Below are 26,903 nucleotides of genomic sequence, written 5' to 3'. Positions count from 1 at the left end.
CAAGCTATCTAAGGATGGTACTATAGAACGCCACCTTAAGGTAGGCCTAGTGGCGCCATCTCTTGGTCAGGCCGGAAACTTATCAATCCACCCTCGTAGTTTTGGCCTAAATCATGAAAAACATCATTAACAGTAAAAGACAACAAAAATCTGCCCGCTGCGTGAGCACATTCTATTCACAACTTTTGTCTTTTAATTTCTTTTTCGTCTCGTGGGTGTGGTTTTAAAAAATTTAATTAATAATTTGTTATTTTTTTATGTTTTAAATGCTATTTTTACGATTAAAACCAAAAACAGAAGTATCAGAAAATTATTCATGACAAATAAATCATTTTTATATTCTCCTGAGAAAAGTTATTAGCTTTTATAAAATTTGAGTATACAAGTTTTATCATTTTTAGTGGAGTTTTTGTTGTTGATTCGTTAATTTTATAATACTGTTTTATGCTTAAAATATATTAACAGAAAGGTATTTTCACATTGATAAGCACAAGAAAATTTTTCTTTTGCGTGTGGAAAAGTGTCTCGAGTGTGACAATTTCGAAACTTACTGCTGTGCTTGTAAAGTAAAATTTAAATTAGTTTTAAAAGTCTGAGTGGAAGCGCACTGGCAGCCTTTCCCCGACCTCAGGCCCTCCACCACAACTAGCTTCCAAGTCTCGCTCAAACTTGCAAGCCGCGCGCGTTGCGCGCAATGAGAATATTCCAGCGAAGCGGGCAGATTTTTTTATTAATAATTGACTTCTTTTCTTATGAAAATTCCAACTACTTGATTCTGTGTTGAACTAATATATTAAAATTTTATATTTTTGTTGAGTTTTATATTTATTATTTCACGTTTATGAGTTTATATTTATCTATATTTATATCAAATGATTTATAAAATTATTTTTTAGAAATAAAGGATATTTGACCTTCAAGTTAGATTCATTTAACGTAAAATGAATGGAATAGTGGAATAGTCAAGATAAACAAATTATACTGTAGCGTTTTTTCTAGAACTTTTGCCTATAGAGCTGAATAATAAAAAGCGAAGGTTAACCATATTCCACGAATTAAAATGCAGTGGAGCATTCAAGCAATCCTTGATGGAAATTAATTTCATCTGAATATTTAAGAGATTCCTTATAATTTTGAGAAGTGATTGATCTCTTTATAATTAATTGCGTTCGGTAATGGATTTTAATTTAGAACATGAGTAATTAATTAAATAACTCTGAATATTATAATTTGAATTAATTCCAGCCCCAATAATTCAATTTTTGTGTACAACCTTTTGCATTATGTTTTTTTCAACTTATGACTATAAGAAAGTTAGAAATAAATTTTTGCGTGACGTTAACCCAGTTTCTTCATCATCAAATTCTGTTTTCCAAGAATTGCTTCGATAGATAAGGGAAATTCAATCCTCGTCTAAATTGACAAAAGCAACTTAAATGCACTCTCGAAAAGTTTCGTATATCACAAGAACTGTGATCAAAATTGTCTGCCGTCAGATAATTGTAGTTTTTACTTCTTTCCAGCATTTTTATTTAACTTCAGATCAACAATATCTAGGGGATTTACTGTAAATTGGCTTTAGATTTTAATCAGTGTGAAATGGGACATTGAATGCAATGAGTCCAAATTTTTTCTAATTCATGACCGAAGCTTATTATTTTTATTTTAAGCTATATACAGTGGAACCTGGATTTGTGCACGGTTTCCGCCATAGCATGCAGTAGTCTTCGAAACCAATCCAGGGACTCCGAATGTAAACAGACAGGGTCCATCTCTTCCTCGTTCCCGCGTTTACGGAAATCCTGGTTCCAGTATACACCGAAAAAGCTAGGCTTACTTTTGCTGCATCTTATTTCTTAGGTTTTACTTCAATCGTTGCCGGGGCAAATTCATGAAATTTTCTTTTGTTCAACAATTAATTTTTGCAGAAGTCTTCCAAAAATAACCTTTGACCAAAAAAGATGAATCAATAATAAAAAATTTAATGAATTTAACAAAAACTTTTATTTTAAATTTAAAATAATTGAATTGTACAAAACAGGAAAAACAAAAATGTAGTACTTTACTTTTCATTTAAAAACATTAATTTTTAATATAACAATAAAAAAATTCCACAAAGCCGTTGAGTTTTCTATCAAATTGTTTAGTTTGCATGACAAATAAATTCCTCTACATAAATTTTAAACTTAAAAAGATGAATTTTCAACAAAAAATATAATTGTTGATATTTCAACACGAAAAAAAGATTTTATGAAAAAACAATTAATTTCAACCAAAAACAACGAATTTTCAACAAAATACTTCAATTCTCAATTAAACAAAATTAATGTCCAATCAAACCGCTGCAGTTACAGCCAAAAAATTGATTTTACGAATTTCAACAAAATACATAAGGTTTGAATCAAATAATTTTCATTTCAATTACGAAGATGATAAAAATTAATTTTCTACAAAACAGTTGAATTTTCTACCCAGTAGGAGAATTTTCGGCAACATTTTTTAATTTTCAAGACAAAAAGTCAAACTTTTTATGCATAAAATTTAAATTTTCCACACAAAACGAATAAGATGCAACAAAAAAAAATAATTTTCAACCATATATTATAGTTTCCCTTTCACTGTCAGCAATAATTCTTAACCCAGAGAAGGAATTATCACCCAGGAAGTTCAATTTCAAACGAGGTAGTTGTATTTTAAACTTCAAAATATGAATTTTCAAAAGCAAAATGATAGTTAATATTTCAATTTATTATTAATTCACAACAAAATAAATAATTTTTCTACAAAATAGTTAAAATCTCAATCCTAGTAAATAATTATCTAGGAAAAAGGAATGTTTAACTGGAAAAGATTTATTTTCAACAAAAAACGTAATAGTTATTAATTTTTAACCAAAAGAAAAAATGAAGATTCTACGAAATAGTTCAATTATTAAACAAAGAAATAAATTTAAAACTGAAATCATGAATCCTCAGCTAAACAATTGAATTGTTAAGAAAGTCGTTTATCTTTTAACCAAATAGAAATCATACAATTGTATGCTGGCGAAACTAACTTCTTATTGTTGTTAAGATGTTTCATTTTTTTAAAATAATTTTATTAGGGTTGTATGTTTATTTTATTAACAGAGGTTACATTATCCACTTTTGGCAGGTTTCCCAAATAGGAATTAACATGAGTGAGGGTTTTTATTGATTTAAAGTGAAATCTCACTGGTAGTCAAATTGAGAGAATTAAAAGTTCATTTAAAAACAATTGATACTTTATCCTACTGGAGGAATATATGTAATCAATTCGTACTTTCTAAACATTAGTCACACATTGCCCTGAGTAACTGTGGCCTTGATTACACAAAGTAATATACTCATGCCTTTCACTGATCCTTCCTACGCAGAAAACTAGTTCCAACCTGTCCTGATAATTTTTAGTAGAAGAAAATTTTTATACCAGAATCAGTTTATATGATTAAATTTGAATTATTAAATAATAATTTTGTTCTTTGCACCTAATAATACACGGAAAAAGTGTAAAATTAGTCCAGGAATCTTGGACGGATACCAAAACGATGGAGACCCTAAATGACTTTTAATCGAAGATTTCAAACTTTCCAATACTAAATGCAAACGAGTCCTGCTAATTCCTGAAAGTATTTAAGAAAAAAGAGTTCTGTATTTTCTATGCGAAATTTAAGTAACAAGCCAAATTCAGACCACGACTAATTGTAGAAAAGTGGTGAATATTTTTCATTTTATTCGAAAGAATTTGTACAAGTTCCTAAGTGCAAAATAGCGCGATAGTATTATTACAAGAAGTCCTGGACAGTCCGGGAAAATACATCTGCGCTTCGATGTGCGCAGTCCAAATTTAGTAGGCAAAGCGAAATAAACATGGCTGCCACCTGCAACATTAGATTTGTCTTTAAAAGGCAAAATCCGGCTCACAGGCTTCGATAGAAAATTATGCTTTTGTTGCTTTTATTTATAATTAATTAAAAATTGATCAAAGTTAAAATAAAATTTGAAATTATTTCTATAAGCTGAATAAGTATTCTATATTATTTAGAATGATATTTACAGATTTCTAATACTTCTATTCAATTTTATTTAAATGTTATTTTTAGAGAATTCAAAAGTACTTCGTTAATTTTCATTTTCATATTTAAGAATTCAATACTTGACTGGAGACAAAAATAATGTTTTAGTTTCAGTAATTCAATAAAAAATAAATCGACAAGAGTTAGAAAAAATATTCCTCTTACTCATATTATCAATCCTTCAGCACATATAAAACTCATAAAAAGTAAATGTGTACTGAACTTTCTTAACGAATACACAGTGATGAATTTAAAGTCAATTCACATTAAATTAAATATTTCTAACATTAAAAATAATTAAATAAGATAGTTATAATATAAAATTTAAATGAAGGAGACTTCACATTTTTTAAACATTTTGGTACCCGTTAAAGATACCCAGATATTTTACAGCACTAATATCGTCTAAATAAATTGACGAACGAAAGACTATTTTTATTTTTTTTTTAAGATTCTAGTAATGATCTTTATTTCATCTTAACCTTCTAAGTTTTTATGATTCTTATCGATCTCTGTTTTATGTCATGAGTAGATCTCATTACTTTTTATACATTTATCTGTAAGGATCTTATCTTTATGAACGGAGTTCATCCAAAGTGTGAGACAAATAGTCACTTAGGTAATCATTTATTCACACAAAGTGAATGGGAACAAAAAGATAAAAACTAATAAAAAGTGTGGTAAATCCTTCCCATGAAAAATTACTACCTCTTTGCAGAAGAAACCGAATACAAAGGAAAACCACGAAATGTTTTAGAAGTTAATGTTATCCAAACCAGTCTCGAAAATGAAAAAAAACAGACTTTTTCAACAAAAAACATTTAAATATAAGCTAATTGCAAGTCATTTTTAATAATAAAAAATAATAAATATAGGAAAAAGGTCGAATATTGCTTTTGCTGAAAGTAAAAATTAATGAAGATTGTTGGATAAGTAATTCTAAAAAATAAGATTTAGTTCCAAGCAAATAATAGGTAGATAGGAAATTTTATCAATATTCAAACGTCAAAAGTTAATTCCTATATTTTATTTATTCATCTTAAAAGTAATCAAAGTTGAGAAATAAAAAAAAAACAAGTACAAATTGTAGATTTGATAAAAAGAAGTGTTTTCTTAATTGAAGGAATTTGTTCAATGGATGTTTTTTCATAGAGAACATAAATGGATATTTTAGAAGAAACCAATTTTTTACAGTCACAAATATTGAGTGTAGCATAACGACAATAATAAATTATTATATTACAAGCCTGCGCAATTTTTCGTTCCTTTTGTCGTACTCCTCTAAAATATAAATTTATTTTTCTTATTAAACAAGAAAATTAATTATTGAACTAGTTATTTGAAGTAACTTCTTTTATTAAAAAAACTATTCTACTTATAAATTTTCGACTATCAGTACTTGATTAAATTTTGTAATTTAATAGCTTTCATTACCAGATTAATATTAAAATTAATTTCATTGATTTTTTTACTGGAAATTTTCAGGTTTTCGTGGATATCGTCTAGCGAGGTGGTTTTCAACTATTCTATACAATTTTTTTTCTATTCTATATTTTGTTTTTTTAATTCTATTATTCTATTTTTTTATTTTATTATTATATATAAATTATTCTATATTTTTTCTATTTTTTATTTTAATTCTATATTCTATATAATTTTATTAGTTCTTTTCAGGCCCTTTCTACTGATTATAAGCATTTTTGGAAAAAATTAATAGTTAACCTTTAAAAAATAAAAGCCAATAACAAATTTGACTTTTATGGAAAAAGGTATATCATTTCTCTGATAAGAAATCATAAGTTTTTCTCTTTTAGGAACTTGAATATTAAAAAGTGAGATTTTTATTTTTTATATTAAAATAAGCGATGAGACATTTCAGAGAACACATCATCTATTTTATCGATTTGTAACTCTTCGAATCGCCATACAAAAATGTCTCCAATATAGTGTCTGAAGCTTTTTTATACCTTTTTCATTGACATAGGTATTTTTTGAAAAGTAAATATTTGACTTTCAAAATTAAAAGTAAGAAACAAAAATTTGTTTTTTTTTTTTTAAAAAGGGCATATTTTTTGCCTTGAAAGAAAGTTTAGAGTTTACCCTTTAAGAACTTTGAGATTGAAAGATGGAATTTGTTATTGTTCATTTATGAAATCAACCGATAAGTGGCTTTTGAGAATATAGCATCTGTTTTAGCGATATGTATCATTATTTGAATGACGGTAAAAAAATTTTGGCTAGTATTGTTTCGATAATTTTTTATACTTTTTCCAACTATCGTTAGCAGTTTGTGCAAAAAATTTTCGAACTTTAAAAATGAAATGCAAAAATAAATTTGACTTTTTTTCTAAATGGACATTTTTTAGAAATTTCGCTTAGGTTAGAAAGAGATCCTGGGATTTGCATTTAAGCTCTTCGAGATTAATTATTAAAATTCCTTAATTTATTGACGACAATATGTTCCAAGTATTCCAGTGTATCTAAAAACGATTTCTAACACGAGCATGCATCTTAAGTCTTCTGTTCCGCGACTGTACATCGCACGCCGTCAAGGTGGTCGCGGAATATGGAGTTTTGAATGTCTTCACAACACGATTATTCTGAGTACAGCACAATAGTCGCAAATGGAAGAGACCCTCTTCTTAAAATGGTCAGCAATCACGGAAAAGTGGCCAAAGGAGCGTTTCTGTACAAAGCAGCAGAGGAGGCTGCTGAAACACTCGGAATTAACTTCAGTATTAGGGGTGAGCAAAATGTATCGAATCTTATCTATCTCGAGTACTCACTCCTGAAAGCCCGGATTAAAAAGCACAAGAGAAAAACTTTCGTGAACAGTTTCTCGATAAGAGGATGCACGGTATCTTCCACAGAAATGTGGAGGATCAGTCAATGTCGTGTGAGCTAACTTTTGCTTTTACTTAAATCGCCCGGATTGATGTCTGGTACGGAGGGTTTTATTTTGACAGGCCAAGACGGTGTCATTTCCACCTTAACATACCGTCGCCACATTTTGAGTTAAGACATTCCCGATGAAAGCTGCAGGGCCTGCCATCCACACCCATAGCATTTAGCTCACATACTATCTAGTTGTCCAACTCATGCGGGAACGACCTATATCCAAAGGTACAATGCGGCACTAAGAGTGCTTTATTACCATCTCTGTCACTCTTACCGCATTAACCTTAATATTACTCCTCTAAATGCTCCTAGGAAAATCGAGTGAATTGTCGAGAATGGGAAGTGCCGCATATACTGGAACTTTATATTTTCGACAATTGTTTTTGTTCCACACTCGAGGCCAGATATAGTTCTTCTTGACTTCGAGAAGCGAACCATGTTCGTTATCGGATTTTCGGCACCAGCTGACAAAAACATCATGGCCAAGGAGAATGAAAAGTGAGGTATAGAGACGTTATAAGGGAGTTGCAACGATTGTGCCCGGAATATCCTGTTAAATTAATCGTCCTTATCATCGGCACTCTTGGAGGTGCCAAGCTTTCAGTCGTTAATAGCCTGAAAAGCATCTCTAAGTATAAATAAATAATTTTAATGATAAAACGCTTGCGGGAAAAATGCAGAAGGCGGAAGTCCTTGGATCAATCCGAGTTCTTAGGGTGCGCGAAACTTTTGCCGGATCGTCGTATTGATTCCGTTATAGACTGTTACCACCTATCTCACTGTCGTGAGTGCAATTTTTGAGATTAGCACCCGCTCCTGGTGAAAACCTGCAGTTGTCCTTATGACAAAAATTTTAATATATATATATATATACCTTTTTGAAACTGCATTTATATATTTGAGAATCTTTGAAATACTGTGAAATTGTTGAATCAAAAAACGTAATCTAATACAATGACTTTTTAAAGTCATCGTGCTCACATACACACGGACATACATACAGACAGACCGACAGACAGACACATAGTTTTACCGCAAAATGAAATTTTTGATTTTTGATTATTATTTGTGTGGTCAAAATTTAAATTTTTCGAAAAGTTCAAAAAGTTGTTATGATAATCTTGTAGGGCTATCGAAAATTGCATTTTTCTTTTCAAGTACTATGAACGAGTGTCCAAATAGTTTTCGAAATTTGAGAAAATGTGGTCTCGAACATTTTCAAAATGCGCTCACTTTTAGAACTTATCCAAAATGACTAACTAACTTGGTACTTAGCTTAGGACACTAAAAGAACGTACCAAAGGCCAATCTAATGGATTAATTTTTTCAAAAGTTATCGTGCTCACAGACAGACAGAAACATTCATAGAAACCTGTTTTTCGATTTTAGGGGGTCTCAAAACATAGAATTTTTTCACAAAAGCTTTGGGGGGGGGGGGGGGGGGGGGGGGGGGGTCTCAACTTGGACGCTAATCGAATACCTTTTCGGATGAGAATTTAAAAATGCTTTTTTTTCATGAATAATTTCTTGATAGTTCTTTTTTTGGTTTTAATCGTAAAAAAATAGTATTAAAAACATAAATAAGATTTAATTTATTTTAACCCCAGACACGAGATGAAAAAAAATAAAAAAACAAAAATTTTGATGAGAATGTGCCCACGCAGCGGGAAGATTTGTTTGACTGTTAATGACGCTCTTCAGGATTAAAGCCAAGACTACGCGTCTTATGAAAAAGTGATACATCAGAAATCTGTAGATATTTTTTAAGTCCACCATTTTTGTAAACTCATCTCTTACCGTATTTTGCATAGTTTACCCGAAAAATGCAATTTTTGGATTTTTCTCATTTTTGTATGCTGTCAAAATATGAATTTTGGATTTTTCGAAAAAATTCAAAAAGTTGTTATGACAATTTTATAGTGCATTTGAAAAGCAACATTTTTCTTTTCCAGACTTTTTTCATATCATCCGTTATTTGGCTTAAAATGTTCATTTTTGTGTGTTTTTTGGAATTTTGTAAATGCTATAACTCTGGTAATTTTTAGTATAGATTAATTTTTTCAAGCATTACTTTGTAAATAGGCAGACATGCAGACAGACATACAGACAGCCAGGCAGACAAATTCATGAAAACCTGTTTTTCGGATTAACGGGTTCTCAAAACGTGCAGATTTGACCAAAACTGGGGGGGGGGCTAAATTTCACACAAATCTAATGCCTTCTCTGATGAGAATATAAAAAGTTGTCGGACGACCCTATTGTACACATTATTTACTAGAACTTTAAAGTTCGATTTGATTGTAAATTTATTTCATTCTAATAATTATGCGAAATCTTAAATGAGATATGATTTTAAATTTTTCAGAATTATAGGATTAAATTTATATAGGCGGCTCATTTCTTTAATTTTCAAATAACATTTTCTAATGTTACATAATCTTTGAAGTCTTGTAGGTTCTATATACCTACCTAGTTTTGTTAAAATATCGTATAGATTGTCTTAGAAATTTTACTTTAAGTGTTCAAAATCATTTATATTACAGACAATAATTCCCGGTAGCGATTTTTTCTGCATTTCGTCCTTCATGGCAGATTTTTTTCTCGCAGGGTTCTTCAGAACCTTTGCCTTATTCTTTTTATACTTAGTAGCGATTTTATAATCTGAATTTTTACCTTCAATTATGATTTAAAGTATTATTATATTTCAATTTTTCATCATTTTAGTGCGCTGCTTCGAAAAATGCGTATTTGGGTGTAGAAGATGACAAGAGATTGTCTAATACCAACTTTATGATCAAACACTAAAAATTTCCTAATCTTCACAGAGCAATAAGAAGATTTGGGACTTGTATAAACACAACAATTAAGATTAAATTTGAAGACCTATTAACTGAGTATTTGAAACATACGTAGGCAATAGTTTCAAGGCAAACATGGACAAGATTGAAACCGCAAAGCATTTCGTCAAAGTGCAAGATGAAAGAAAAGGATTTCAGCCCTCCGAAAGATGGAGGATAATGAAAAATATTTTAATGATAGGATTTGCATTTATGATACACTTCACTGCCTTCATGGGAGCGAGTAACCTTCAAAGTTCAATTAATTCTGATGAATCCTTAGGAACACTCACGTTAGCTGCTATTTATGGAAGTCTCATCTTTAGTAATATTTTCCTTCCTGTAGTCCTCATCAGGTAAGAAATTATAAATTATTTTTACTTGAACTGGATGGCGAGATTTCACCAAAAAAGTATTTATTATAGCTTTAGTTAACCCTTCGCCGTCCACTTGGGTCATACGTGACCCAGGCGATTTTTCGAGGTTGAATTTTATCGAGAATAAAAAAGTTAACGCGTAATTCTTTTCCCTAAAAAAAGTTACGCAATAACGCCATGGCTGTGAATTTGGTCGGAAAAGCCTAATTTATCTTCACCGCTCAAAATTATTATACAAATAGTGCTGGGTGAGGAAACTGCACGTCCTCCAGCTGCTTCGGATAAATTAGAGAAGCGCAAAAGATGTGCACTTTGTCCTACAAAAAATGACCACAAAACATCGTGCTGTTGCATTTCGTGCAGAATTCCTGTTTGTGAAAACCATCGTTTGATTTGTTGCTTAAATTTTGCACCTGACGTGTGAAATTGTTCATTTTTTAAATACAGATACATGGAGGAAAATCAGCATTATACTTCTTTATTCATGCAATATACCCTCCTAAAAAACATCAATTTCAAATGTTAGAATAAATATTCTTTTGGAAGACAACATAGGTAAATTATTTTTTTTTCAAGAGGGCTCAGTCCGCCAATGAAACCCCGAATTTTTTGTAATTAATTATTTAAAATGTTATATAATTTTAATGAAATTTCCACCTTTTCCTTGTTTTTTTTTACTATTTCAATTATTTAAAACATGAAAAAAATGTTTTGAATATTCAAAATCAATTTAATGATAAAATAGAGGATCTGAATAGTAACTTAGAATATTCCACTTATTTTTATGTCGCAAACTGTACTGGTGGAGGAGGGGTGGACACAGGTGACCCATGTGGACGGCGGAGGTAGTAAAAATGCCGTGGACGGCGGAGGGTTAAATTAGAAATCACGATTTAATTTAATTGACTATTTTTTGTCACATCCTGTGGGGAAAAAGCGCTGATGAGCCCTCTAAAGGTGTTCGCACAAGCAAATACGTGTGCAGTATGCTGGAAACGGCTTACGCACAAGCTGCCTGTGCACACAGAAAGAGCGCCAACCAATCGCGTGCTATCTGCCGTGCTGCTGTGATGCGAGCTACGCACTGTTCACTTATCGGACCGTCACTCGAGAAGCAGAAGCGTGGAAATTCTGTGAGGGTCTCTGCCGAGGGCCGAGCTCGGTTGCTCTCACGGATCAGCGATTAAAATTTTAAAGTCGGAAGGGTGAATATTTTATATCATAAAAAATGAACGTAAAAAATACTTTTAAAAATATGGTTCATGCGTTCTAAAATTTAAAAAAAAAACTGTCGAATTTCAAGATCAAATTTCTGAGTTCCCTCGTTAAAAATGTTTGATGTTGATAAAAAATTACATTTCCTGTCATTGTAAAAAGTTGAAAATTAGTCTACAATGAAAAAAAACGAAATATTACGCGAAGAAAAATTGTAATCGATTTAAATTATTTATTTAATAATTATCGTTAATTTGAATATAATTTTTTTTAATTTCCTTACTTTGACCTGCCTATGGACAAAAGACCCCTGCTGGACTAAGTTTAGCAAACTGAGGTCGGTACACAAACAGAAATGTAGTAGAAAAAATAAAGCCCACTGTTCGCCAGTCTCGTAAATAAATCTAGAAAAAAAAATGTTGATGAAGTGAAATAGCTTCACTTCAGATTGGCTGAAACACATCAAGAAATCCCGCCTTCTTGAAAAATTGAACACTGCGCTGAGCGAAGAAAACTAAATTGGTCGTTCGGTAGGGTCTTCTCTCGGGAAACAAAGTCTGGGTTCGTTACCTCGTAGTGTTATAAATTTTATTTGTGATAGAATGTTTAAAAATGTAATGTATGTATTCATTGTAAACAGGACCATCCCCGATGATGCTCTCTCAATTTTTCCACACTGGATATATCATAATACGAAATTATATAGAATCATAGCATCAAAACTGACCTCCAAAAATTGTAGATACCTCAATATACTAATTGTAATAATTTATCAAAATATGCTTATTCTCTGGCAATTTTCTCTAATTTTAGTCATCTCTTTTTAAAGCATCTAAGCTGATACATTTCATGAAAATTAAATGCAAAACTATATTTTTTTTAATGTATAGTATCTATTATTTAAAATAATAGGAAGGAAAAGAAAGGACATTATTTTTTAAGAAAACTGATATCTCAACTTCAAAATTAATATAAATTATTTTTGTACAGTATATAGAAAAATAATCGGTTGCATCTTTGTTCAAAAATACCAATTTCTAGCGGAAAACCCTAACATAAATCGAAATTGTTAAATGATTCAAAATCTGTTTCAAATGATAATGATTTTTTCAAATTGAAAATACTCATTTCTGTTGAAAAACACTAATACTCGTATATTCAACAACTGTTGAGAGATTCTAAATCATTTTCAAATTGTAATATTTTTAGTTAAGCTCGAACGCAATATAAAATTGTTAAAAAACGATGAATCTTTAATCAAATCTAATTATATTTTAATGATAATTTTAGTATTCGATCAAAAATACTGATACAGACCGATTTCAAGTAAAATGCAAACACAAATTTTAAGATGTTGAAAAATTGTACATGTTATTTGAATTTCTTATTTTGAAATTACAGTATGTTCAGATTAAAAACATTAACATAACATAACAAAAAATATTGCAGGTATCTTCTCCGAAATTAAATAAGTTTTGTTTGAAATAACCGAATTCCTGTTAAAAAAAACTATAATATTACCGAAAACTGTTATTAAAATATGCCTACTTACGGTGATAAAACGCTGACAAAACCGAAAGAAAAACCGTTAGAAAATATGTTTATCTTTAAGATATAATATTTTTTATTTAAAATGTCGATTTTCGGCGTGAAATCGCATTGAAATTTTTTTCTGTATTGGTTTTCAAAATTCGGTATGTTTATTTTCGTCTAAAAGACTGACTTTTAAAAAAAAATTTGGTTCATTGCATCTAAACTACCAAATTTATCAGGGAAAATGACACTAATTATCGTTGATCTTTATCTTCATGCTTGTTGCAACAAAATTAGTCGTTTTTAACTTGAGATATGGTTCAAAGAGTAAAACTATCTTCATCAAAAATTCTTTTTTTTTTAATTCATATTTCGAAAATCAATCCACAGAAAAACTTTCTAAACGACTTTCAAGTGCAGTAGGCCCAAATGCATTACAAAAATATAGTAGCACAAAATGTACAAAATGACTGTAAACTAGTGTAATTTATTAGATAAGTTGAAAGTCTTAGGTTACCTGCCCAAGAGTATTGGAAAACGCAAATTTTTCTTTATTCAAATAATATTGTTTCAGATTTTTCTCATTGAAATTAAATAATTGTAGATTTCATTTTTGAAATTTCAATTTGAAGATGTGAAACAACTTCGAATAATAAAAAGCCAATCAGGTCTTAAATAACAATGATTGCGAGATTTTCCAAACATATCGTTACACCACTTTTTCATATTTGCTGTAGTTTGTAATAATTATTATTGTATGTTTTTAATATTAATTTAATCATCATTTTTTTCAAGTTGGTTAGGATGCAAGTGGACGATTTCGCTAACTTTTATTGCATACATGCCTTTTATTGCTGCTCAGTTCTACCCCAAATTCTACACAATGATTCCTGCAGGATTAGCAGTTGGGCTCGGTGGTGGGCCACTCTGGTGTGCAAAGTGCACATATTTAACGGTCGTATCTGAAGCTTATGCCAGTGTCTCAGACTTAAGTGCCGATATTCTAGTCACTAGATTCTTTGGCCTCTTCTTTATGTTTTACCAAATGGCTCAAGTCTGGGGAAATCTTATTTCATCTGCAGGTAGGACTCATCCTTCATACTCTAAAAAAGTTAGTCAAAGAAGGCGCCGCGCCTAAATAAAAGAGTTTCTTAACCTATTAGGACGCTTATTATGTAGATTAAACCGCCTCCAACCATATTTTCCCTCTCCTACTCCCCCTATGTTCCTCTAATTCTTTCTCTTCTACTCCACTTATGTTCTCCTTCTTCCTCAAAACCTTACTTTAACTTCAAGTCGACTTTCACAACTTTTTCCTCCTCTACTCCCTCACTTTCTCCTAACTTCTTCTCCCCAAATTCCTTCTCATTTCTTCTACTTCACCTATTTCCCTTTCTCTACGCGTCCCTACACCTGCTGTAATTTCCACTCCTTCCCCTTTCTTACTTTAGCCTCACTTCTCGTAATTCTCCGACACTATTTTTCCTAATATCTCCTATTTAACCTTGCTTTATTTCCCCTGTTTACCCTTCTCTTATTTCCCCATCTTTTTCTCCTCGCAATTTCCCTCACTTCCCGTAATTTCACTCCCATCATTGCCCCTTACTTCTCCTACTTTACCTTTGCTCATTTCCTACAACATTCCCTATTTTCCACTCACACATTTCTCCTCACTTTCCCTACTTTGCCAACCTTCCTTTGCCATAATTTCCCCTACTTTCTCTCTTCCGATCTCTTATTTCGCTTCCCCTGCTTGCACAATATTACTTTCCCTTACTTCCCCTACTTTCCCTGTAACCGTTTCCTTTCACTTCCCCTTATTCCACCTAAAAATGTTTATGGCTTACGTTAAATACAGCCTAATATCAAACTTAAAGGCAATTTCTTCTGAAACAAGTCTCTGATAATTTATTTCTGACTAATTCCATATTAAATCCGGCAGAGGTTCATTTTAAGATGTAAAAATGATTAAGTATTTGGACATATCATTTTCTGGTGAAAGGGAGGGAAATGCGTTAAAAAAAGATTGAAAGCGAATTTTCTCAAAAACTCCACCTTCAATGTTTTTTTCATCTCACAAATAGATGATAATATTTACTACGTCTAGGGTAAGCGCACCAATTCTTGGCACCCCCCCCCCCCCAATTGTTGGCATATTCTCTAGATTTTATGAAATAATAAGAGAATAGAGATAAATAGAAAATTGTTTTTTTTTTAATGGTGCAGACATTTTTTTGTAGTAATAGGTTTTCATCTTATGCTAAACAATAATTTATGTGTTCTGAAATTACAAAATTCAGCTTTGTTTCCAGGCTGCCTAGAATTTTCAGATCAGCTAAAGAGAATCTTTAATTAATAGCAGTTTTCAATTTACCCATAGTAACGTTATAATTAATGGAAGTGACTATTTTCTTTCAGCACATTTCCAGGAAATGTTAAAATTGTTAATAAAAAAATAAGTAAGATTTAACTATGATTTATTTAATAAATAATAGGAGGTGCAAATGAATTTTCAATCTAAAGCACTGTATGCAATTCTTGGCACCCCTCTGCCAAGAATTGGATTGAATGTTCTTGCAATGCTTTCTATTCTTGGCAATCGGAAAAAGTATGGTTATGTTTGTTTGTTGTTTTGTAAAATTCAGAATAAAAGACCGAATTAAAGGTGAAAACAAGATTTCAAGGTAAATTACTGGAGCGGTACTCAAAAGAATTAAGTAAGTAATTTAATTTAGTGATATATGTTACTCAGAAATATAGAGTAAATTCGCAATTTAGCGATGTAGACTTAACAACAAATTAGTCTGATGTATCACTCACAACTAGTCTGCCCAACAAAATTACTGCCTGATTTACATATAGAAAAATAATTTCGGTTGTAATTTTTAACACTTCTGAAAATGTGTTAAATAATAATAAGGCTGATTTAAATAGTATAGAGAAAACAGTAATGCTTTGTAACCAGTTTTCAGGTTAGCATGCAATTTACGCAACATGAAACGATTTCGCCGAATTGAGACGACAAGCGATTTCAATTTAACAAGTACAAGAAATTGCTTTAAAATGTGTAAAAAACGGAAATATGTATGATTATTTGCGTTTCCTCTAACTCCAAAACGAAAATGAAGGCAAATGAAGGCAAAAGTCGCATCTATGCTTTAACATCGCATGGGGAGATTAGGAATTAGAAAAAACCCATTGAAAAAAAAATAATACTAAGATTAAAGAAGCTAAAAAGCAAAAACGAAAACGGCAAAATTAAATTTCAGAGAAAGCCCAAGAACATAGAACTAAAAAAAGTTAGAAAACAAAACGAATGAACTGGAAAAAAAATCAATCTTCAAATATTAACGATCTTATTAATTCTGCTAAAGGAGTTACTAGAACAAGAAAGTTAAAAGCTAGACACTAACAACAAAGAAAATCAATTTTTTTAAAACCGATTATACTAATTCTGCTGAAGCAGTCAAAAGAAGCCGAGGATCACAACCTCTAAATTTGGACTAGATAGATGCAGATAATTAAGTAATTTAAGCCAGACAATTTGTTTATGCATGAAAAATAATTGATAAGCAATGTTTTTCTTCAATATTCACTTTATAGTGATACTATCAAATTTTAGCTTAATATGATTCCTTTACCGTTTCATCTGCATATGACTATGGTGCCAATAATTGGGGCCATCCCTGCCAAGAATTACGTCAACCCTGCCAAGAATTGAATTTTTAGTCTAATGAGCTCATTTTAATTATTTTTTCAGTTTATAATATATATTTAGGTAAACAAAGTTTAGAATTTAATACCCTATTATATCAGCTCTGTACATATTAGTATTACATTTATCACACATATAATTGTTGACATTCATTTCTTTCTCGAAGGCTGAAGTTTGCCTCAACCTGCCAACAATTGGGTATATTAAACCTACCCCTTTATAGCACAATCTTGGAAAATCACTGCATCGTACTGAAACAAACTATTGTTGAAAACTCTAATTTTTGCATTTTTCTCTGGATCAATTAAAGGTGCAAAAAATTTTCACATAAAATTGTGTGCATATAGGAAAATTCCAAAAATGCTATTGATTTTTTGTGAGATCTTGCATCGTTTACAAAAAAAAATAAAAAATTGTATTTAAAACAAAAAATTATCCCGTTTCTAAAATAGTGAAAAAAATAAAAAAAATTTCTAAAAAGTGGCACCTTTTTTATATTTTCCCATATTTGTTGACATATTCTGTTCCTATAAGCGTAGTGAATATTAGAATCTATTCCAAATAAAATTTAAATCTTAAGAAGGGTGTTTTATTATTAAATCCACTTTCGAGAAGTTTATAAAAGCTGGCTTATTTTCCGGTGGCTTACAAAAGAAGAAAAGAAAATTCGGAATACATAATCTAGATCAGAAATAATGATTTTGAAAAAAATTTTCTGTAATTTCTTAAGAATTCGCAAGTAGATTTCAAATGATTGTCAAAAATAAAAATAAAATTTGCGGACCTTTTTTTTTAATTTTGCCTGATTTTAAATGTAATTCTTCTTCAAATATTTCACTAAATTCATAAGCATCCATGTTGTACTTGGATCCAATTGCAAATTCAAGTTATTGCACATATCCTTTGTTAAACAATTTTAAAAAATGTTGAATTTAGAATATTGAAACGACGATAAATTATACAATTTCAAAATGGAAGCGATTACAAATAAAACGCAATTGGAAAATTATGAAATCAATTTTATTAAAGTAACTAGATGAAATTTGACAACGGTGGATGATTGAAAACAGTAAAATGCAGATATTCGGAGCTGAGCAAATCTCAAATCAAGCATGGTAAATATCGAACAGAAATTAAAAATTCATAAATTGAAATTCGACCTGAATTAAATAAATACACTAAAAGTCTATGTGTACCAAAACAATCTGCTAATGTATACGGAAATTGCAGTACAAAGAGTACAAATCAATCAATCCAATTTTTTAAAATTAAAACTTTAAGGTTTGAGTCGGTTTTAAACGTAATAAAATTTAGTTAAAATATGTTAAACCAAAATGCATAAATTAAAAAGAAAAATTTAATCTAAAAATTACAAAGAAAAATATGAAATTGGAATTGAAATTTCCTATTGGATAATCATTCTATTGCAAAAGCACCTTATATTAAAAAATCGCAAATCAATCTTTTTTTCGCGAACATCATATTGATTAAACTAACAAAGAACTGCTGATTGCCACGTATTAATTGAAATCGAGATTTGTCTACAACGATTTTGTTTACAATTTTGATAAAATTTCTACGTCGTAAATGAAAAAAAGAAACAAAAAACCTAGAATTTCCACGAATTAATCATTTAAATCGTGTAAAAACTTTGTGAATTCAAATTGAATATCTCTTTTTATTTAGATAAATATTACAATAAAACTTTATGTTTATAAATTCCAAAGGAACAATATCATAAAATACATTATGAAAAATAGAAAAACCTGATATGAGTGCAGCAAGAGATTGCAACCATAAATAACCTCGTAATGCCACATCGAATAAAAATAATCCTGCTTGTGAAAAATAGCCTTGAATATACATTTATCGCATCTCATAAAAACGTAAGAGAAACAAAAAATCCTTTTTTTCGCATAAGTCCTTTCATAGCCTCATAAATTTTAACCATATCTCGAAAGCGATCATATCGCACTTTGCTTTGGCATATCCATAGTAAGAATTATGAAACGAGAGCACCTTCACTTCTCAACGACTGCGACTCGTCTTGAGTCTTATTGGATAATTCTCGTTTGTGCCATAAAAAGTTACCTATGTATATACATTATATCATCGTGAGTTGAAAACAATGCGTGCCAAGAAAACTTGAAAGAAGAACCGCAAAACAAGGAAAAGAGGAAATTGAATATAAAAAATGTAGAAAGACGATTGCCTTTAGGTACGATCCTAATAAAATTCAAGATATAAATCGAATTCAAGGTGCTTCTCTCAGACAAACGTTTTGATAACAAGTATGAAAAAAATTAGTCACAGTAGGCACAGAACAGTGGGAAAACAGGGACTTTTTTAACACTCTGGGCGTAAAATGCCCGTTTTGGATGCCTATAAGCGGGAGCAAAACCAGTCTTTCTCTCTCTCTCCTTACAATAGGGAGAGAAAGTCAGCTGATCCATAAGAAGTACATTATGAGAGACAGAGACAGAGTGATGCGTAAATGTGAGGTTATGGGCTTTGCTTCCTTTTTATAGGCATTCAATAACGCGAATTTCGCACCCTTCGTGTTAAAAAATAGTATATGCGCCATGGGAGCAATAAAGCATTCGCAGGCTCGTACGATTTTGGGTCCTCGCTTCGCTCGCGCCCAAAATTCGTACTCACTGCGAATACTTCATCTTGCTCCCTTGGTGCATAAGCTACTATTTTCGTTCAAAATGACATACAGCCCACAAATAATGACCAATTTATGCAACCATTTTTTTTTTAATATGATGAGATTTCAAAGAGAGAAGTGCAGCAGGATTTTTAAATTACGCTTTAAATTGTTTATAAATAAAAAAATATAAGAACAAGGTTGGTCATTTTTTTCTACTTGACGTTCCCGGTGCTCGTTAATAACAGGAAAATTGTTGAAATTACTCAAGTTCCATGGAGTAACATAAGTTAAAGATGTTTCAATATTATATTATAAGCAAAAAAATTTGTCATAAGCAAATTATTTGTTGAAACAAGATTTTCCACGATTTTCCATAAAAACATAATCAAATTTCCAAAATTTCTTTGACTGATTATTTGCACCTAGCGCCGGGTAAAATAAAAATTAGTTTAATCTTAATAATTCCTAACAGCCGACTAAGTTTTGCAGAAACACGCACTCTGAAACCTATATAGAAAATAAAAAACCTACAGTTTTTTTCGTTTATAAACGTTGCAAACTTCAATTACGTTTTTTTAATTCGGAACTTCATGATAGTCTCAGAAAAGCTCATAATTTGTTAAATAATTTTATGATTTTTTAAACCAAATTTAATACAAATTCAATAAGCAAATATATTAGTCAGGCATTTGTCGAGAGAAAAAATCGTTTTTTTTTTTGTATGTCAACTTTTTAAATTAGGAACTTCATGATATCTTCAGCAAAATTCGGCATTTTTTTAGTCAATTTTATGATTTTTTTAACAAATGCATGATTTGGGCCAATCGAGAAGTCTGATATCGTAACAAAAAATTGTTCCATCAACAGATACACGATAGTTTATTCTTGTATTACTTTTTTTAACAAAAATCCTGAAGTTGATCAAGAAATTACTCTATGGAAATTAGGAGATTTCAACAATTTTCTTGTTATTAACGAGCACCGTTAACGTCAAATAGAAAAATTGGCAATTATTACGTCCTATCTGTTTGTATAAAACAAAATTGCAAACAAAGTTCAAAAATCCGGCTAGACAACTCACTTTCGAATATTTTCAGCTTTTTTTTTAATATTTGTTTTTCAAAACGGTCAATATTTGTGGGCTGTACGTTATTTTGAATAATAAAAGTAATTATTTCCCACTGAGCGCCACCCACCTAGAAGGAAAATTTTCGTAGCCTATTAAGACATTAATTAGGTGTTTCAAATCTCTCTGCTTTCATACAATTCATCCATAATTTTACTTCATTTCACCTTTTTTTTCTCATATAATATCCTCCTCCTCCCACCCCACAGCAGCATCACTTCCCTATTAGCCGGTGATTACCCTCCCTTAACTTTTCTCTCACTTTCACTACTGACCCTAATCTCTCTTTACCAACTTCCCCTTATTTGTCATCTCAGGATAAAGGTGCGACAAATGTACAGACACACGACCAAAACTATAACGGGTTCTGTTCGGGGCTATGAGACTCTAAAAGTACATATAATGTGGTGTTAAAAAAATAAAATTCACTAACTTGCATAACTTGGCCGCTATTATAAATAAATCAAAACCTTTTTTCATACAATTTTTCAGTTTTGTCGTATGGAATAGAAGAAATACCGCCAGAAAAAGTTTTGAACAGCACATTAGTTGCAGAAACTTGCGGAGCAAACTTTTGTGGGCTCGTGGAAGCTAATCCAAATCTAAAGCTACCAGCACCTGAAAGGATCTGGTTGATTTCCGGAATTTATTTAGGCTGCATGGTCATAGCATGCCTGATCGTAGCATTCGGAGTTGATTCACTATCAAGGTAATAAATTATTGATATAGATTCTGGGTCAAAGTTCAACTTGCGGAAGTTCACAATCACTCTACAGTTCCCTTCATATCGAAAGCGCAGAGAGAAACCAAAGCGTTCGTCATCCGCATGATGACAGTAGCGGAAACTTCCGGTAATATGGACTGATCTCGTGACTCACGTTTCGTGAGTTTATTGTCTAGTTTGAAACAATAAAGTAGAGAGCCATTGTCGAATACTGAATCAAACGTGAAACCTTTAAAGGTCACTCAAGACTGAGCAATTTCAAATTTAATGATTATAAAATTCCACCCTTCAAAATTATGAAGCTTAGAAAATCATTTGTAAATTTATAAAGTTTTATTTTTATTAATAAACGTATTATTATTATTTAAACATTTAGTCAAATCCCTTTTTGAGGTAAGCGAGACTCACTCGGTTCCGGCCGGAGATTAGGGAGTTCATATGGGAAAAGTGATAAAGGGAGTTATAAAAGGCTTAGTATGGGGGACAGGGAGGGGGGTATAGATTTTCAGAATAATCTAGAATTTGTATTTGGTTTTTTTTTTTAATAACCCGCTTGTTCTTCAACAATGCTCCGACACAGGTCGCTAATCAATGTCTCTAGCAAGCACTTTAGGCGAAGAGCTTCAAAAAGTGATTATGTAAATCTCTTCCCTTGGGCAAATTAGTGTCCAAGGTCTTTCGTTTTGGGCGTCATTCACTCAAATGACACTCTTTATCATGGATTTCTTATAAATATTTGTTGCCACATTTTTCTGTCCTGACATATCTCTTTAGTTCCCTTTACGTCCATGCATTTCATTATGCACTTACGTGAAAATGAACGACCCAGAAGTTAGCTATGCATACAGATTTGAAACTTCGACCTTGAATAAAAAATGGAATAATAGTCGTAGCCAAAATGTAAAAACACGATTGGAATAATCTAAACAATATCTCTAGGTTTTTTCACATTTTTGAAAAAGTCATTTTTTAAACAATTACGTTGTTAATTAACATTTATCCTTCATTAAAAAAAATCAAGTCATAAAGAAAATGTTAAGATAATTCTGGATTCTCCTCGGCAATATCTCCAGGTGTTTTTTTTCAATTTAAAAAAATTAATTATTTAAACAATTATATTGTTTATATTAAAAAAAATTTATTTAACAATTCTGGTAAACAATTTAGCGTTAGTAAGTGAAAAATAACATGCATTGAAGTATCATGAATAAAAAAATTTTTGAACAGTACAAAAAAGTTAGTTTAAACATTCTTTTTGCCCCCTCTACGCACACACCTTTACGATATCCCATGGCGTATATGGATTTGATTATTTATCCTTCATTATAAAAAAACCAAAAGTCCTAAAGAAAAAGTGAAGATAGTTCTGGATTCTCCTCGGCAATATATCCAGGTGTTTTTTTTTTCATTTTTTGATGCCATGGGATATCGTAAAGGTGTGTGCGTAGAGGGAGCAAAAACAATGTTTAAACTAACTTTTTTGCACTGTTTACAATTTTTTTCATTTATGGTGCTTCAACGTATGTTATTTTTCACTTACTAACTCTGAATTGTTCACCAGAATTGTTAAATAAATTTAAAAAATGTATTTTATTTAAATTTACTTGTTTATTTTTGGCACTGTTTAAAATTTTTTTCATTAGTGATTCTTCAAGGTATGTTATTTTTCATTCACTAGCTCTGAATTGTTTACCAGAACTGTTAAATGAATTTAAAAAAATTTATTTCACAATTCTGGTAAACAATTCAGATCTAGTAAGTGAAAAATAACATACCTTGAAGCATCATTAATGAAAAAAATTTTAAACAGTGCAAAAAAAAAATAAATAAATTTAAATAAAATAAATTTTTTAAATTTATTTAATAATTCTGGTGAAAAATTCAGAGTTAGTAAGTGAAAAATAACATACCTTGAAGCATCATAAATAAAAAAATATTTTAAATAGTGCAAAAAAGTTAGTTTAAAAATTGTTTTTGCCTCCTATACGCACACACCTTTACGATATCCCATGGCATAAAAAATGGACAAAAAACGCCTGGAGATATTGCCAAGGAGAATCCAGAACTATCTTCACTTTTTCTTTAGTAATTTTGGTTTTTTATAATAAAGGATAAATGTTAATTAACAACGGAATTATTTAAAACATGTCTTTTTAAAAAAAGTAAAAAAAAAACCTAGAGATATGGCTCAGACGATTTCGATGGCGTTTTTACTTTTTGGCTACGACTGCTATTACATTTTTTATTCAAGGTCGAAATTTCAAATATATATGCATAGCTAACTTTAGGGTCTTGAAAATGAAGCGTTTCGGTGCACTTAGGTGCTATGAGCGGAGCGAACAACTTCTCGTAATCCAGTGCAATGCGACAATGCAGTGTAAAGCGGAGTAATACACTTTTGATCAGCGGTAATTTAAACCGTTTGGAGTAATATACTTTTAAGCTGTTATAATTCAGTCTTAATCTGGATTAATAGATTTGTAATCTAGGTAATTCGAAGTAATTCAGTTAATCCAAGAAGTCCAAATGTAATTAAGTTATGTCCCAGAGTTATCTACTAGTAATCCATATTTATCGACTTGTCTGGGTAATTCGAAGTGATTCAGACAACCCAAGAAATTTGTTGTTCTTTTTTATGACAATTAATTTCATTAACTGCAAATTTAACTATTAGGTTTTTGGTTTAAAACTTATATTTTTAACCGAAAAATCCTCCAATTTAGTAATAAATTAATTTTCTTCTTTGAAACTTCAGGATTTTGGTTCAAAATTTAATTATTTAGTAAAAAAGTATTCAAATTTGTTAAAATTTAAACAACTTTGTAAAAAGTAATTTTTGTCTTGAAAATTCGATTATTTTAATTATAAAATAATTGTTTAGGTTGAAAATTTAACAATCTTGTTAAAAATTGTTTCTTTTTGGTTAAAAGTTACTTCTTTTAACTAAAAATTAAACTATTCCATTGTTAGATCAAAACGTACCCTTTTTAGGTGAGAATTTAACGACTTGGTGAAAATTTAACTACTTTGTTAAAAATTCCGTTTTCTTGTTAAACGTTGTTAATTTTAGTTAAAAATCACTGGATAAAAATTGAACTATTTTCTTAAAAATTCGTTATTTTGGTTCAAATTTAATTTTTTGAACATAAAATTTGGTCATTTTATTTTTGATAAAAGTTTATCATCCATTTTTGATGAGAATTTATCTTTCTTTATTGAAAATTCATGTCTTTTGGTGGAATTTCGTCTCTTGATAGAAAATGAAGATTCTTGCCTCAAAATTCATCTTTTTGGTTGAAAATTAAACTATTTTAGTGAAAAATTGCATTGCTTTTTTCAAATTTATCTTTTCTGGTTGGGTTGAAAATTACTCTCTTCTTGGTTAAAGTTCAGCTACTTGGTTAAACTTTAAAGTTTCAAAAAATAACTTTTTTCTTTGTTACAAAGTCTTCATTTTAGTTAAAAATTAATTTCGTTGATTGAAAATTTAACTATTTTGTTGAAAATTATTTTTAATTTTTTAATTAAAATAATGTTTCTTTTTAAAATGTAACTATTCCATTTTTTGTGGAAAATTATTCTTTTTCTAGTTAAAAATTCAAATGTTTGAATGACAACACAGTCACAATAACAAAAAACTGTGCCGAGCCAAAAAAGCGGCCTTCATAGTGCTGTAATTGTGCTGTAAATTTCAAATCTTTAAAATGCTTTGAAATCCCTTAATTCTTGGGAATAAATTATTTGAAATTTCATTGAAATATTTGAAATGCCTTTATATCCCAAAAGTTACATTAAATCTGATATTATTCCTTAAAATATCTTGAAATTTTTTTGCATCTGTTAAAAATTCCTTAAAATATTTTAAAGCCCCCTAGAAAAATATTTTTCCAATATACACCACAAACTTTTAAGTCCGGTCTTCGTTACTTCGGTCTCGACGTGGACACTCTTACACTTGGGATATCGGCGCTGCTGTGATTTGGATGATCACCGTTAACTGCAATTCGGATAAGTCCCTTGAGCCGCCTACCGTTAACTACTTTCAGGTGACTTATCCGATTCGCAGTTAACGGTGTTCTTCCAAATTCTTCCATGCCCGCGTCGACTGTTCGTAAGTTCGAACAGAGCCCCGAGCAGTACGGTCTTAAAAGTTTCTGGTGTACTTTGAAATTCCTTAAAATATTTGGAGCTCTTCAAAATTTATTCAAATATGATAAAATCATCTTCAGAAATTATAGGAAACTCTTTAAAAATGCAAAAAAATTGTTTAGTCCCTTCATATCATTAAAACGTTTGGAAACTCCTTGAACTTTGTAAAGCCACTCAAAACATTTTCAGATCTCTTAACATGGAATTGGAATCTTTTAAAATAGCCTTAAATCCCTAAAATACCTTAAAATCTTCCAAACTTGTCACAATCACTCCAAATACTTGAAATTCTTTGAAATTTCATCAAGATATTTTTTAATTCCGTAAAAATACAAAAAAATCTGATAATATTCCCTAAAGTCCTTTGAAATTTTTGAAGTTTTATGAAATTTTTTCAGATACTTAAAATTTAATTAAAATACCTAATTGATAGCATTTAAGCCCCTTTAAAATGACTACACTCCTTTTAAATTTGACACAACCCTGTGAAGCCCGATTAACTTGAAAAATATTAAACAATTTTGCGGGTGGTAGTAATTTCCAGAATTGTGAAAAACTTGGTTTTTATAAATAGTTCTTACAGAATTATGGAGAACATACTGATATACGATCTGAAGACTATAACATAGTAGCAATCTTTTAGTGTAAAATTACTAATATTTAACTTAACATACTACGATTTTCGATAATTAGATACTCTAAGTGGTTTATTTTTGTTGAAAATATTACTTAACAATATTTATTTTGTCCCCAACTCTCCAATGGGTAAGATTTATTTTAAAGTATATGTGTTCTTCATTATTAGACAATTCATTATAATTAGTTCCATTGAAAGATAATTGTAATTCAATTGTTCATTCAAAAACTAGTATTTCGATTTTGTTTAATTTCTTCCGCTTGCGCGACATGATGTAAATAAGAAATAGATAAAAACTTGTTTTGTACTTTTATTTTGCGGAAACCAGGTTTAATTAAAATGTTACATCTTTTTCATATTGTTAAGCGATTCCAGCTTTTAATTTGTGGTCATAACTTTCGGAACGAATTAAAACGAGCATCCAAGAAATTAATATCCACTATATTTCAAAATGTAACTTTCCATGAGAGAATGATACTCATTAATTTTTTATAACCCATGCATGATTTCAGTTTTTTTCGATATCTGTAAACCGAGGAATTGGGGGGGCCGTTCATTTTTCAGAACGGTAAAAATTAAGAAAGGTAAAATTTCAGAATGGGTCATAATACCTAATGGTAAAACTTAGGAATACCAAAAATTCGGAAAAAGGAATAAATCAGAAATCCAAAACTCTGAGTAGTATTTATTCGGAAACCAAAGAAGCGGAATGGGTGAAAATTCAGAAGCGTTAAAATTAGGAGGGTGGAAAATTAGGAATATGTACATATACGGAGAGGAAAAATTCGGAATTGTTAATAAATATACCTATTAGCAGGTGTATAATTGCTTATTTATGGTAGCAATGGTAGCAAACAAATGTTTATCGCAGTGAATTTAAATATCATATCATAATAAATTTATTTTGTACGTTGCAAATTGTTTTTAAATTATATAATGATAGAAA

The 26,903-nt window shown here is 30.5% G+C and overlaps 1 protein-coding gene across 5 annotated transcripts in view; it reads left to right on the top strand.

The window, feature by feature from the left end:
- LOC117175198 (UNC93-like protein) overlaps positions 1-26,903 on the top strand; it is a 42,325-nt gene that overhangs the window by 3,597 nt on the left and 11,825 nt on the right. For 3 of the 5 annotated variants that reach the window (XM_033364834.1, XM_033364830.1, XM_033364833.1), the window contains exons 2-4: positions 9,817-10,184; positions 13,749-14,035; positions 20,940-21,156. In XM_033364834.1, the coding sequence (XP_033220725.1) occupies positions 9,925-10,184; positions 13,749-14,035; positions 20,940-21,156 (764 nt within the window). In that variant the 5' untranslated portion in view covers positions 9,817-9,924. Of the gene's footprint in view, positions 1-9,715; positions 10,185-13,748; positions 14,036-20,939; positions 21,157-26,903 lie in introns of those variants that run through there. The other 2 variants (XM_033364832.1, XM_033364835.1) reach the window with 2 other exon arrangements.

Source organism: Belonocnema kinseyi, chromosome 6, assembly GCF_010883055.1.
Source record: "Belonocnema kinseyi isolate 2016_QV_RU_SX_M_011 chromosome 6, B_treatae_v1, whole genome shotgun sequence".
In the NCBI taxonomy this organism is placed as follows: Eukaryota; Metazoa; Arthropoda; class Insecta; order Hymenoptera; family Cynipidae; genus Belonocnema; species Belonocnema kinseyi.
This window is presented reverse-complemented; position numbering and strand designations above follow the sequence as displayed.